The sequence below is a fragment of the Trachurus trachurus genome (genome assembly GCF_905171665.1).
Source record: "Trachurus trachurus genome assembly, chromosome: 8".
Taxonomy (NCBI): domain Eukaryota; kingdom Metazoa; phylum Chordata; class Actinopteri; order Carangiformes; family Carangidae; genus Trachurus; species Trachurus trachurus.
The window spans coordinates 26,106,877-26,122,173 of NC_139905.1; the positions used below are offsets into that span (position 1 = coordinate 26,106,877).

At 41.8% G+C, this 15,297-nt stretch overlaps 1 protein-coding gene across 1 annotated transcript in view; it reads left to right on the top strand.

The window, feature by feature from the left end:
• Positions 1–15,297, top strand: part of tanc2a (tetratricopeptide repeat, ankyrin repeat and coiled-coil containing 2a) — a gene marked incomplete at its 3' end in the record, with an annotated part of 68,091 nt that overhangs the window by 39,528 nt on the left and 13,266 nt on the right. The window contains exons 5-16 of the mRNA XM_083977445.1: positions 1,291–1,465; positions 1,565–1,873; positions 2,288–2,407; positions 3,129–3,395; positions 4,632–4,771; positions 5,547–5,778; positions 6,649–6,821; positions 8,426–8,506; positions 8,760–8,960; positions 9,435–9,569; positions 10,579–10,775; positions 10,876–10,984. Coding sequence (XP_083833571.1) covers positions 1,291–1,465; positions 1,565–1,873; positions 2,288–2,407; positions 3,129–3,395; positions 4,632–4,771; positions 5,547–5,778; positions 6,649–6,821; positions 8,426–8,506; positions 8,760–8,960; positions 9,435–9,569; positions 10,579–10,775; positions 10,876–10,984 — 2,139 coding nt within the window. The remainder of the gene's footprint in view (positions 1–1,290; positions 1,466–1,564; positions 1,874–2,287; positions 2,408–3,128; positions 3,396–4,631; positions 4,772–5,546; positions 5,779–6,648; positions 6,822–8,425; positions 8,507–8,759; positions 8,961–9,434; positions 9,570–10,578; positions 10,776–10,875; positions 10,985–15,297) is intronic.

Sequence of the window (15,297 nt, forward strand, 5' to 3'; positions counted from 1 at the left end):
CATACTAGCATTTCCCCACATGTCCTATTACAGTAGCTAAACCACTGCTATCAGATCTAGCTAATTAGCTGTTAGATTGGGTTTACAGATTGTTGTGGTATTTGTAAATCAACCAATTAGTGGCTGTTGCTATAAATAAACACAAACAGTAATTGAAACACTTGAGGTTTAAAACATTTGCCTAACACGCTACAAAGCTAGTTAACTATGCTGTCTGTGAGCTTGGTTTATTGCTAAGCATCAAAGTGAAGCCAGTGTTTTAGTGTTACTGTAGCTATCTTACAACTCTGAGCTATTAAAGGGATAGTTCACCCAAAATTAAAATTTCACTCATTATCTACTCACCCTCATGTGGACTAAGGGCTGGGAGAAGTTTCAGAGTCCTCCGTGGCTTCTCTGAGTTACAGGGGATCTCGGCATAGCAGTGCATGTCCATATAACGGTTGCAAATAGATACCAACTGTCTTCGTAACAAAAAGAGACACACCAAAAAACATCCAAATACCTCCATGCTGCTCGTATGTAATGTCCGTCTTGTATTGAAGCCCCGAAATGTGAAATTGTCCCAAGAAAAATTAAATAAGTCTATATTTCAAGCTTGTTTTGTAGCGGAAGCTTCTCGAAGCTTCTCTTCCGGGTTCGTCAAATTTGGACGGACCAGGGTCTGTTCTCTTCCCAGTTCGTCCAAATTTGAAATTTCAATTTTGGGTGAACTATCCCTTTAAATCCCCTATTAGACCTTTTACTAAACTTAGAAACACCACAATGTACAAATACTCTTACAAGGAAGATAATATTTCAATTCTGCACTAGAAATTTTACTCAAGTACTGTAAAGTTTTTTCAAATGTTAAATGCAATCGAATATTTTGATTTATATTACATATTTTGGAATTTAAAATCAACTTGTTGATTTCTATCTATCTATCTATCTATCTATCTATCTATCTATCTATCTATCTATCTATCTATCTATCTATCTATCTATCTATCTGTTGGCACTGCCAAGAAAGTTACATTTCCACCAATATGTCTGACAGTAGGAGAACTGTACAAAAAAACAATTTGCACCAAGCGTGGTGTTGGATAAGGGAGTGGAGAATAATCTTGAAATTCAGGGTGGATCCAAATTTTATTCTTTTTTATTTTTATCTGAAGCCTGGTGAATGTTTGGCCCCGAACGGAGGAGGTCTGTGCCCTCTGAGTGGTGTTATTCTCTTTTATTCTTGATGTCTCATCTCATAATTATACAGCAGAAAGTAGAGGATACAGTCTGTTGTCTTCCCCACAGAGGATCTCTCCGTCCTCCAGTCTGGCCAGCAGCAGCACCTCCCCCTGCTCCACGCTACAGCGCCCTGCTGGAGAAGAGGGCAACAACAACAACAAGCATGCCTCCTCCTCCTCCGCACAAGCCTCTGTCACCTCTCCCACCTCAACACTGGAAAGCAGAGACAGCGGCATCATAGGTGAGATGCAGCAGATACACTCACTTAAAAAAAAAAAAATCCCTACACTGCAAAGCTATTAACCTTTTCCCGCCCCTCATCCCACCTCTTTCCTTTCAGCCACCTTGACCAGCTACTCCGCAGAGTCGGCTGCAGAGCAGGACAGCAGCGCCAAATACACTGGCGATGGTTACCATGGGAGCAGCCTCAACCTCTGGCAGCAGGGGGGCAGAACAGTGGTGGCCTCCACCTCCTCTTCCTGCATGGTAGCGACAGGACATCCGAATGACGGATCTCTGTACAGGGTGGATGACAACATGGCCGCCTCCACGTACAGCCTCAACAAACTCCACCCTGGCGCTGCTCGCTCGTCAGGCTCCACCCACTCCATACCGCTCTACCTCATGCCCCGCCCTAATTCAGTAGCAGGTAAAATGGCAAATGAATGATAGATGATATGATGATGATGATATATGAAATGTGTGTGTGTATGATGTGTACAGTATGTGTGTGTGGATCAAGCTGTTTCCAGTCCAGCAGTGCACTCCCACACACTCTTTCCTGTCAGGAAGGAAACACATCATTCGTTCTCAGCTACAGTGAGCTCACTGCTGATAGTCAGCAAACAAAGACAAAGTGATGGCTTCCATGATAATTATGTGTTTGCTCTGGGTGTAAAACAGGACTTTTCCACCACAGCAGTTCAGGTTAACAACTTTTGAATTTGTACAGATATTAAATCCTTTTAGACTTTTGTGGAAAATATATGTGTTTCTGCAGTGCTTCAGTTTTAAAACCTTCATATTTGACATTTTTCCTGTTTTTTTTATTGTCTCTCTGTAGCCACTAGCTCCGCCCACCTTGAAGACCTGGCCTACCTGGACGATCAGCAGAGACACGTCCCTTCGAGGACATCGCTCAGAATGCCCAGACAGACTTCTGGGAGCTGTCAGGACCACAGAGGTACAGTAAACACACACCCATATCTGATTTGCTTTTGACAGTGTGAACAGCACAAGTCGCATTGAATCTGACATTTTCAAATCAGAATTAAGCCACTTTTAAATGTGGTACCGAATCGGATACGTAACGGATTTTTTTTTAATGCGACCGCAATCTGAACAGCCAGGTCGCATTTAAAGCGACTTTGACATAATTATGATCCGTGCTGCATTATTAAGTAATGTATGTATGTGTATGTATGTAAATGAATGACAAATAAAGTTGATCGGAAAAAAAAAAGTGTGCCACAGGCGGGAGCCAGGAACAGAATCAAAACATGGATATCAGATCAAGGTTGATAGCGTAGTGGGGAGAGATGCTACTCTAGCAAACAGGAGACCAAGGTTCAAAGCCAATGTGAATTTCTTTTCTTTTTTTTAGCATTAAGCCATAAAGTCCTACAATGACGGTTGCCGTTGCCATGTTCGCTTCCGTAAACACCGTTGTGGCGTGATGTCATCAATGATCAACTGCGCATGCGGGTCACTTCAGGAGCGTGAGCTGTTCACACAGCGATCCGTAGACAGGCCACATTTAAAGACGTAATGTGAACAGCCAAACAAAAAATCGGATTTGAGCAATAAATTGGAATTGTACATTACGACCTGCAGTGTGAACGTAGCCAAACTCTCAAACTGTAAACTCTATCACCACGTCACTCATCCTCTCTCTCTCTCCACAGTTCGTTTCACCCCCTCTCTCAACCTGAAGCCCCTCCACTTTGAGATTCCTGGCCTCTCGTCCGATTGGCTGTTCACTGGCAGGGAGTGGCTCTTTCAGGAAGTGGAGGCCTGTCTCTCCAGGGACGACCCAGCGACCAGCCAGGGCGTGGTCATCATCGGCAACATGGGTTTCGGCAAGACCGCCATCATCGCCCGTCTGGTCGCGCTCAGTTGTCACGGAAACCGAATGTGGCCAACGGCTGCTGGGAGCCAAACCATTCCCAAACGTAAGTGGAAACTTTGCTAATCAGACATTTAGTGAGCTTTATCTCTCGAGACCTTCTCACCTCAATGAACTGAAAAATGTTGAGTTTAATTTGAGAACAATCTCAAAAGTTCACACAAAGAGACTAAATCCAGGGATGGGAGATAATATTTTCATTAGAACATGGAGGTGCTCTGAGTGGATTCCTCCAATACTCTTACACAAAGACTGTGTGCTTGTTTCCCATTGTTCATCTAAGTCATCAAATTCTGTGAAACCTAAACCATCATGCAGTGAATTAAAGGGGAATTTCCATTTTTCTTTACAATCTGGACCTTATTTCTAGCATAAAATACGATCATTTTCTCACCCAGATAACTTAGATCCAGCAGAGAGCCGCCTATATCAGCAGCGGAATACATCCTCTAAATAACACATTATCCACCGCAAAACTCGTTAATTTCACCAATATTTTCTTATGATACGCTAGTGCTAGTCCCCTCTGAGTCCGGGGTTAGCTGTTATCAACATCCAGGGGCTGTAGGTTGACCTACTAACCTCTGACCTGGATGATGTCATCTCCGAGCGCTGCGCGGCATTCGGTTCCATTTTAAACTAAAACTTTCTGACAATTCGGAAACACGCAGAAATGAACCATAGTATTAGCAGTAGCAACTTTCAGGTAAACAAGCCGTGCCGTGATGATTGTCATATCAAATACAGAGGGATCACTGTATGACAATATATATATATATTTTTTTTTTATCGTGGGCAACGTACTTGTATTTACACACAGTTTGAGACTTACCATTTTTTGACCAAACAGTATCAAACGCAAATCGTGTTTTATTATAAGCCAAACTTAATCAGCAAGGGGAATGAAATTCATGAATTGTATCCATCGCTAACTGTCATACTGTGACATAAACAAATTTAGATAGAGATACATAAAGCAGCCTTCTGTTATACTTTCATACCTGTCCTGAATTTGTTGCTATAATAGTTGAACCTGATAGAAAAGTGGACATTGTAGGTTTTTGGCAGTAGCTCTGCTCATATCGCATGACCCCCAGTGAGGTATTCCAGCCATGAAGATCAACCTACTCAGTCAGCTAGAAACAGCTGAGTCATCATGCAGAAACTTCTCAAACCAGCTGTGGCAGTCTCCACAAAAACAACAACTGCATGGAAACAGAGAGTCAGTGTGCGTGTGTTTACATCTGTGCTGACATTTCTGTCATCTGCACCCTCGCTGCAGATGTAGCGCCTGTTTCTTTCTCCAACGATTCCTTGGGAAGAGGAGGAGGAAGAGGGGACGAAGGAGGAGGTGGGAGCTGTCCAGGAACTCCAGAGATGAGGAGGAGGCAGAAGGAGGCGCTGAGGAAGCTCGCAGGACAGGTAGTGTGTCCCCACTTTACTGAATGTAGACACACTGCACCGCATGGTTGAGAATCAAAGAGTACAGTTTTTAGGTGTCTGTTGTTTTATCTGTACAAAGCAAAAATGAAAAACAGCATGCACATCCAAAAACCCATGTCGGGTGGGTGCTGGACCAACGTAAGCAAAGCAGGAAACAAAAAGAAGAAGGGGTCCGCAACACCATATGGCTCCAGTGCAAAAAATGTATTAAATACTCAACGTTTTGAGCTGGAAGCTCTTCTTTAGATGTTAACAGTAATATACAAGAAGATGCCATATTCAAAAGTCACGTCATACTCACACACCTGCTATGTATCAGCCCCAAACAGTAAACAATCGTCCATTAACACTTATTTGTTTGGTGTATATACAAAAATGTCATTAATACAAAAATATATATACATCTAATAGGAGTTTATGGAGTAGTTCAGGCTATATAGGCCGTCATAGCACACAACAAATTAGAGGCGTTTGTCTTTAAATATAGAAATGTAAAAAGGGAATAATGCTATATCTTCAAGTGGAGGGTACAGTACTGATACTGACTTGAAGATATAGCATTATTCCCTTTTTACATTTCTATATTTAAAGGTTGACTATGTAGAATTACAAGAAAAACAACAGAAAAAGAATTCCAGCAGTCGATTGCCAGACCGTTGCTAGGTAAAACGGGCCGTTGCTCCATAAGTCATCAGCTCTCCCAGCTGTAGTAGCTCAGTGAGTAACCCAGAGGAACACCCGTCTGTCTTCGCAGGTCGTCTCATATCACTTCTGTCAGGCCGACAACTGTCACACCTGTCTGGTCCCGGAGTTCGTCCACAACATGGCCGCCATGCTCAGCGACGCCCCCCAGCTGCTGGCCTACAGGGAGCTGCTGCACCGGTCGCCCCAGCTGCAGAGCGTGCTCAGCCTGCGCTCCTGCATCCAGGACCCCAGTTCGGCCCTGCAGAGAGGAATACTGGAGCCGCTGGACGCTCTCTACAAAGGTGACCACAGCTGCCTGCTTCCGTTCTGCTAAAGTCACGGGACAGTTTTTTTTTTTTCAAATATCCTTTTATTGAGAACAAGGTACAAAGAGACAGTAATATAAAAAGACAATATTTTTGATTTTTCTCAGAACACATATACAAACAAACACCCCCCACCCAACCCATCCCCCCCTACAACATCCAGTGCATCCCATTTTAAGGGAATTAAATAAGTTAATAAATAAATAAAGGTTATGATCTTGACAGGTAAAGGTATCATTCAACATGTATGAAGAAATTAACAGAAAGAAAAGAAAAAAGTGGAAGTAGGTAATTTGACAGTCAAGTTTGAGAATAAATGAGGAGGCCGTGTTTGCTGTGCAACATCATGCATCACCCTTCAGGATATAGTACCAGTGGATTCATGAGTTATCTGGGAGAGTTTTAAGCTTGTTTATGAAAGACATTACTGGGCTCCAGGTGGAATAAAATAGGTTTTTCGACCCTCTAAGTGTGTATTTGATCTTTTCAAGACTTAAATGGAGCATAAGGTCACTCATCCATAAGGAGGTGCTGGGTGGTTTGGGGGATTTCCAGTGCAACAAAATCCTTCGGCGGGCAAGCAAAGTAGCAAATGCTATGTCCTTATGCTTATTCATAATATGTTGGTCAGCTGGAACTATACCGAAGATGGCAGAGTAGGCGTTAGGTTGCACATTTAATGATAGTGCTTGTGAAAGAATTCTAAAGACTGCTGACCAATAATCCAAAAGGGAAGAACATGACCAGAACATGTGTGTTAATGTTGCCGAGGCAACATGACATCTGCTACAATACGGGACAGTTTTTAATCCGTGGTGGTTTACGTTGTTGTGTTTTTTTTTCCAGAGAGGAAGTTGCATGTGGAAAAGGCGGGGCTTATTGTGCTGATTGACGGCTTGAACGAAGCAGAATTCCACCGGCCGGACTACGGCGACACACTGACTTCCTTCCTGTCCAGAAACATCCAGAAATTCCCATCCTGGTTGAAGGTTATCACCACTGTCAGGACCGGTCAGCAGGTACACACACACACACACACGCACACACACAAGGTCTTGTCACTTTCTGATAGCGACTCTCAGTAGACGTAAACTTGTATAACAAAATCAACAGCAGCTGGAGCTCTTTTCAAGTGACAGTCTCCCCCACCCATCGCAGCAGGGAACCGACAGCAGTGACTGAAACTTAGAAGTAATCCCTTTAAAGCTGCTACTTGAATAAAATAAAAAATGATGTTGCCCTCAGCAGCAGCAATTCTCACCAAACCCCTTTCAAAAATCTGACAATTTACGGCTCCCTTTCTCCACAACAACAACAGAAAAAACACATCATGTCAGGTTTTTGTTATTCAAATGAAAAAAATGAACCACAAAAAGAAAAGTCTTTGTTTGTCAGTTTGGAAGTCAGTAGTAAAGTAACAAAGCCAAAGAGCTCATCAACTCAAGGTGAGGTCAGATTAGTTAACAGTTACATCCATTTTTACTTCCTTCATTGGAGTTGGTTTGAGATGCCATCAGACAAAATACAAAAAAATGCATCAAATAATTTTAAAAAGCAACTAATGGAACAAATAAATAAAAATGAGTTTTGTCATTGCAAACAAAAGCAGGGAATCATAACAAAATAATAATAAAAAAAGATCTACCAGTTCATAGATGGGTTCTTCTCTACCATGCAATGTTTTCTTTCAATTAAAGATCTTTTTAAGGTCAACCATAAAAACACTAAATTAATCCGACTAATGAAGGTGGAAATTTCCAAGAGGGAAGAAAGTTTTGATGAATCATAACAAAAGTTTCCAGTTTTACAAACCGCAAAACCAGGCCACAGATTCCTGAAGTTTAATGAGTTAAGAGAAGTGAGTGAAGATAAGCAGCAAGATCTCTCCACAGAAGTATGAAGTCAGATATTTATAGAATAGGTTCACCACAGTTTTCTTTCCTCATTGTTATAAAACGAGCTGTTTGGACAGATTGAGTTCAGGTTTGTTTGATATAATATTGGACATATGATATCTGTGGCTCTTTATTGGATTTGGAAAACTTAACACTGCAGTTAATGTAACTTAAGGTTGAAGTATTGCAAAACATATTTCTGTATTGAGCATGTAAACTAAACAGTCAAACAGGGTCACGTTGGAACAAAATAAGTCTTATTTTTTTCTTCAAATTCAGTGAGACACTTCATCAAGTACATGTTTGAGTGGGTTCTTATTCTAAAATGAGTCAGCTAGAAGATTAAAGAGTCATCCAGACACTCGGTAAGCTCTCCACTCCTGATGAGATCTGTCAGGAACTGTTTTTTTCACACAGTTGACGGTTGCTAGCTTGAAACAAGAAGTACGCTTTGTTCTGCCTGTGTATGGATAAAAATGTAGAGAGAATTTAGATGTTGAATCTAAACTATAAGGGCTCAGGGAGTGATCAGCACAGGCTGCGTATGTTTAAATCACATGGAAGAAAGGGTTAAGGCAGTTTTGATAAACATCTGTCTGCAGATGAAAATATACCAATGGTGCTGCCAAACCACAGAGGGCAAAACACAGATTGGGAGCAGCTTCGCTGTGAAAACTTGGACTGGCCTTAAAAAAAAAAAATGTTTTTCTGTCTTTTTATCCGATCAGGAAACCACTCGTTCTCTACCGTTTCACCGTATCTCGCTAGACAAGATGGAAGAGAACAACGCCATAGACCAGGACCTGCAGGTAATACACACACAACACACAACCTGTCTGTCTGCTCATCAACTCAAGCTGAGTTCACATTAGTTAAGAGCTAATACACCCATTTTAAATGTATATTATGTGTTATATATTATATAAAGTGTATATATCATATAATGTGTATATAATGGGTTATATATCATATAATTTGTATATAATGTTATATATTATATAATGTATATAATGTGTTATATGTTATATAATGTGTATATGTATAATGTCTGTTCTTGCTCAGGGTTACCTGATGCAGCGTATCCACAGCAGCGGCGAGATCCAGAGCAACGTGTCGCTGAGCAATGGTCGCCTTGACAACACGGCGCTCGGCAAACTGATCAGCCACCTGAAGAGCCTGAGCAGAGGCTCCTACCTCTACCTGAAGCTGACCCTGGACCTGATAGAGAGAGGATACCTGGTCCTGAAGAGCTCCAGCTTCAAGGTCAAACAACTAATTAACACAATTAATTAGATATTAATTTCATGTTAAATTCAGACGAATGAATGCTCATTTAGTGAGGTTACTCATTTAATCATCTATAGACAGTTTCAATACAGTTTAAATGCCTAACTGTCATATACAGGTGCATCTGAATAAATAAGAATATCATGGAAAAGTCAATTCCTAGTAGTTCAAGTCAAATTGCCCCAACCAAATATTGTGTGCATATAGATATGTATTATATATATTTCAGAGGGTCATAATCCTTACAATTAAAATAAATTAAATAAATAAAGACATGAAATGTTTCATTCTGTGTGTAATGGATCTACAGTAATGTAATAGTTTTACTTTTTTGAATTGAATTACTGACATAAATACACTTTTCCATGATATCCTTACGTTGAGATGCACCTGTATGTATGTATGTATATATATATATTCATGTGACTGTGTGTGTGTGTGTGTGTGTAGGTGGTCCCTGTGAGTCTAGCAGAGGTCTACCTGCTGCAGCTCAACATGAGGTTTCCCACCCAGTCGTCTTTTGAGCGAGTCCTGCCTCTGCTCAACATCACTGTGGCTTCACTGCACCCACTGACGGAGCAGCAGGTAGGTTACAACCTCACCGGCAGCTTACAGCTACAGTAACAGTGAAGACTGTGACAGCCGCACTTAGGCTGTATCTCTGTCTCAAGGGTGAAGACTTTGTTAGGATTTAAGTTAGAATTATTGTTAAAGTTAGGTTAAGCGCCTAAATGCATTGTCCCATTGAGTCATTATGTCATCGGTCAGAGTTTGTTATACATTTTATTCATGATCAAACCTTTACCCTAAGTTTTTAGTGGTATAATATTGTATAGTGCAGTGCAGACTTCTGTATCTGTATGGTTGCCTGGCTGCACCAACTGCCACCTGCATCACCTTCTTTCCCCTGCACTCCCTGCCCATGAGCCAGTGCTGTGCATATACTTCAGCATCATTAGTTGGCATCTTTTACAACAGTTAGTTCATATACTACACCACTCTGCCATCCAGTACTCCCATTAAGCTGGCCTGCTCTCCCTGCAGTTCCTGTATAAGACCCAGCCTCCCCACCACAAGCTGCCTTCATCAGCTCTTTTTCACTGACCGATTCCATTTCCATGTTTTCACATATTCCGTGTTGCACGTCTGCCCGTTTTTCTATGGAGTTTTTCCTCAGTCGATGCGAGGGTCTATGGGTAGAGGATGTTGGTATGATGCCATGTAAAGCCCTTTGAGACAAACTGTTGTAGAAATTGGCTATACAAATAAAATTGCCTTCCTTTACATTCTTATTCAGATGAAAATAAGGAAGGAAGGAGGAAAATGACCCATCAACATATTAGGAACATTAAAAATAAAAGTGCAGACCTCCAAGGCCAGTGTCAGACAACACCAACCAGACTTCAGAGAAAAGAGTCATTGTAAAGAAGACCTGGGGGTGAATGACTTCTCCTCTGGCCCGTCACCATCCCTCCACTATGTTTGGTGCAAATTAGTACCGTGCTTAGAGATAAACAGTGACAACATGAGCTCCTTTGGCCGAGGCACCGAAACACCGAACTTGAAATGTGTCCGCTCTCTGTCCCTCCCGCAGCTGTTCGAGGTGGTGAACGCGGGCGCCCTGGCCGGAGGAGCGCTGCAGTGGGCAGAGTTCGCGCAGCGGCTGGAGCAGCTCTCGTCGTTCCTGCTGCGGCGAAGCGACGGCAGCTGGATGCTGAACCACGCCTCCTTCAGGGAGTGGCTGGTCTGGAGGGAGGAGGGGCAGGACGACAGGTTCCTCTGCGACCCCAGGTACCGTACCGTTAGGCCGCGTGAGGAGAGAGAGTGATAGACGGAGAATGAAAAAGTGATGGTTTTCTACTGAGGTCGTCTGTCTGTCCATCTGTTTCAGGAGTGGTCACACTCTGCTGGCCTTCTGGCTCTGCAGGCAGGGGGGGAAGCTCAGTCGACAGCAGACACTGGAGCTGGGGCATCACATCCTGAAGGCTCATATCTACAAGGTGAGCATGCGCACACAGCAGCACGAGCACAGAAACACAAAGCATCAGGTCTTTGGTGTTGGAGATCATACTCCAAATTTAAAACACAGAGTATGTTGCGGACCACACATTACTGACATTATTGAAAAGCCTCAAACTGATATTGTTTTAAACAGAAACATGAATATGAACAGCCAGCGTACGGTCAATTTTCTTAATAAAAATAAAATGAAATAATAAGAATATAATGAATAAAAACCTTGTTTTTCATTAACTATGAGGTTGCAAAATAAGAATATATCAGATATGAACTTTTGCACTTTGATGGACCATACATACATATTTAAAGGGATAGTTCAACATTTTGGCAAATTGGGAGTAGGTGCGTTGCCTTTAATTGTCGGTGTAAGCTATTTTTAGAACGCTACGGACGCTATGCTACGGAGGCTAATGGGATTTCTTCGTTTCCACTAATCAAATACACAATCCAACAACTCCACAACGCTCTCATGGACAGGTTGTGACCTGCACATTCACCACGCTATGCGATAATAACGGAACGGAAGGTAAATTCATGCAAAATCGTTAATGCACGTTCCCGTCGGGGGCAGTTTTTTGGCCAGTAGTCTCTTCATTTGCCTCGAAAACAACTCCGTCTTGTAACGTTCTGAGCAACTTTGGGCTCTGCTCCGCTGTTCTAAAAATAGCTTGCACCATCAATTAAAGGTAACAAACCTACTCCTTAGACTATAGGGATTATTGCAATGGGTCAATTTGCCAAAATGTTGAACTATCCCTTTAAATTTCTGTGGATATAATATATTATATATATGTATATACAGTGGTGTGCGGTCAGGGGTAGCAGGGCCAGCACTGCTAGCCCTGTCAAAAATGAAATAATTATTATTTTTTATAATTGAAAAGTGATTCTGAAATGTGTCTGGAGTCAATTACTTGTTCAGTATGCAACTTTATCCAGAAAACGATTGGTTTTGTGGAACTCAAATTTCCTATGTCCTATAAACGCATCACAGCTCCGTTCCTCGGCTGGGGCCAGCAGTAGTTGCATTGCTAGCCTTTGGTCGAAGCTGGACGCTGCTATTGGGTTAAAACGTTGAGTGACAGTATCATCAGCCAATCAGATTTTGATGTGTTATTGACAGAACGCCCTAGGGCCAGCGGAGTTTCTAGTGCTGGCCTTGGTGTTGTCATGAAATTAGCCTGACTGATTGGCCCATGGGCAGCTGCGTGATGACGCACGTAGTCTGTTATTCTGGAAAGCTGATGGCGGGTGATTTAACAGCAAGATTTTGTGATACGACTGCGGACCTTTGCAGAAAAAAATTGATTTTTTGCAAGACAGACGCCTAAAATGGATGCTAACTACAAACCAACAAGCTTTGTGTGGCATAAGGTGGGAAACTATGGTACGACTGGTTGACAGCTAGCTCGGAGCACAACAAGCTGTTCTGATGGACATGTCCACTCTTCAGTACAAGCCGTGGTGATGGGTGAGTGCTAGTTTTTTTTTTAAAACTTTCTCAGATTGGCGCTGCATACTGTTGGGCTAATAGGCTACTGTATGCTTTTGGTGTTGCTTCTGGGTCAAAAACTCTCTCTCTCTCTCTCTCTCTCTCTCTCTCTCTCTCTCTCTGTGGGTGTGTCTCAACCATTAAGAGATTGTTAATTTTTAATTTTTGTGGGCACGCTCTTTGGCATGGGTCTGTTACAGAAATTGATTTTATTTTTGAAGTGATTAAGAAGTTGGGCAGTAGGTGCTGTTTTTCATGTTTTGTGTCATATGGTGCATAAAGTGGTGAGTGATCTAAGGGAAGATGATCAGATGGCGATGCTGCACAGTGGTGTCTTGATGCGTTGTGGTTGTTCAGCGGTCGTTGGTGTTGATTAAGTAGTGTTGCACAATAGTGGCCTTGCATTTTTTACATTTAATTTTTTTTATTTTTTGGGGGGGAGGGGGGGGGGTTGAGGGTGTTACTGCTGGCCCTGACTGAAAGGCCACCGCACGCTACTGTGTATATAGTAGTGTGAGTAGTATGAGCACTATTACGGTGGGCCATTGTTCTTGCGGGCTACATAAAATTGTATCGCGAGCCGGAGCTGGCCCCAGGGCCTTGAGTTTGACTTGTGTTTTGCAAAGCAACACAACCTGAACACACAAAAAAGTCCTACCTCTCCTCCTAACAGAACACCTGTACAGCACACCTACTGTAACAGTCGCCACAGCTCCATTGAGTTGTAGTAAGAGCTTCTCTAGAGTATAAACCAGCTGTGAACAACAGCTGGAAGAGCTGGCTCACAGATAACTGCAGACACTTCTTCTTGTATCACTTTTCTTCATTGATGTTGAACATTACACATGATTTTTCCAGAGTGGTTTGGATTGGAAAACCTTTGGAAAAGTGGTTTGGAAATATCTTTTGAAGTAACAGCTTCTTTTTCCCTCTCTCTCCTCACCCACCCAGCCTCTCAGCCATGAACTGACAGCCAGCAGTAATGATGGTTTACAACATGATGGATTACTTAAACATATAAACAGTTGAAGAATTTAGGGCACAAGGTGCTGATTCCAAAAATGAAACCGGTATTTTCTTTTTTTTAAGTGCCTTTTTATTAGACCGTGTATGTACTGTACTGTAAGCCTTTCAATCACAGTACAGGAAGAGTGAAACAACTTACTGTCACAAGCCCTGTTTGTATTCACACCTCCACATGCAGTTACTGTAAATAGTCGTAACTTCGTACAGCTGTCAGGATTTATTAACTTTCTCAGTCTCCGGGAGCCAAACACATTGGATCAATTATAATCTTTCACAGACACTGCTGCTTTAATCGCTGTGAGCGTTATTGTTTCGAAGCTGATTTACGCTCATCTACTGTACTACTGAAGACACTGCAAATTATATACAGTTTGAGCGTCATTGCTGCGCATTCAATCCAAGTGTTTAATTAGCGGGCGATGACAAACCACCACAGTGACAGAAAAGTGACACCATGTAGATCTAAGACATCTGTTCTCTGCAGCAATAGAAGTATCATCGGCAGCAAGAGTCACAAGTGTTCTGAATTAAATGTCCCATGTGGCTGATGTAATGTTATTTATGGCATCATAAGGCTGTTAAAGGGATAGTTCAACATTTTGGCAAATTGGCCCATTGCCATAATCCCTGTAGTCATAGCAGTAGGTTTGTTACCTTTACCTTTAAAACAACTTTGTCTCATAGCGTTCCATTATTATCTCATAGCGTGGTGAATGTGCAAGTCACAACTTGTCCACCACAGTGTTTTGGAGTAGTTGGATTGTGTATTTGATGAGTTTGATGAGGGAAACCAAGAAATCCCATTAGCCTCCATAGCGTAGCTCTGAGCAGCTCACGGCTCTGCTCTTCCATTCTGAAAATAGCTTGCACCGACAATTAAAGGTAACGAACCTACTCCTAGACTACAATTTGCCAAAATGTTGAACTATCCCTTTAATACCGATGTACAGTAGCTGCTCCAGGCTACTACTTTATATATAAGGTAGTTTAGTTAAGTCCCAAAGAGTCCCAATAGAAATCTAGGTGGTTGTATATTTTTATTTTGTTCTTATCTTCGATTTCTTTTTTTTACTAGACTTCGACTGAGACTTTATTTATCCCAGAAGGGAAATTTGTTTCCACTCGACTGTAGCCTACATACAAATACAAATAAACACATTGAGCAGCAACACAATTAGCACACAAAAGTAGACATATCACAAACAATGTATGGCACAAACATTGACTGTGGCGGACATGGTGACAGACAAGAAAGAGGAGAAGAATGCCAAGGGGCTGTATTGTTTCGGGTGGCTATGGCTGCAAGGATTCAACTCTTTCCCATGCGAGCCTTTTTCTGAATTTAAGTGTCCAATACCTACGAACTGAGGGCAGTGGGATGAGCTATCGATTTAGTGGGTGTGTAATTGTCCTGTTGTATTGAGACTGCAAAGTGTCATATGGATGTATTGTTTAGTTCTGTGAGGTCTGGTGTGGGAAGACTTATGATTTTGGAGGCAAGAAGCATGGCATAGAAGGAGAAACTGGCTAATATGGAGTTGGAGAAAGTGGATTCTTGGTTTAAATGCAAGAAAATTATCACTTAACATCAAGAAAACAAATTACATAGTATTTCATTCCTTTAAAAATAAAAGTAACACCGACCATATCCTTCTCAATATGAATGGGAAAAGCATTGACAGAGTAAAATCAACCAAATTTCTTGGTGTCCACAATTCATTAATTTTAAGCATCACATCGATGTATATCAAAATATACCGGTTTATTTTTCAAACT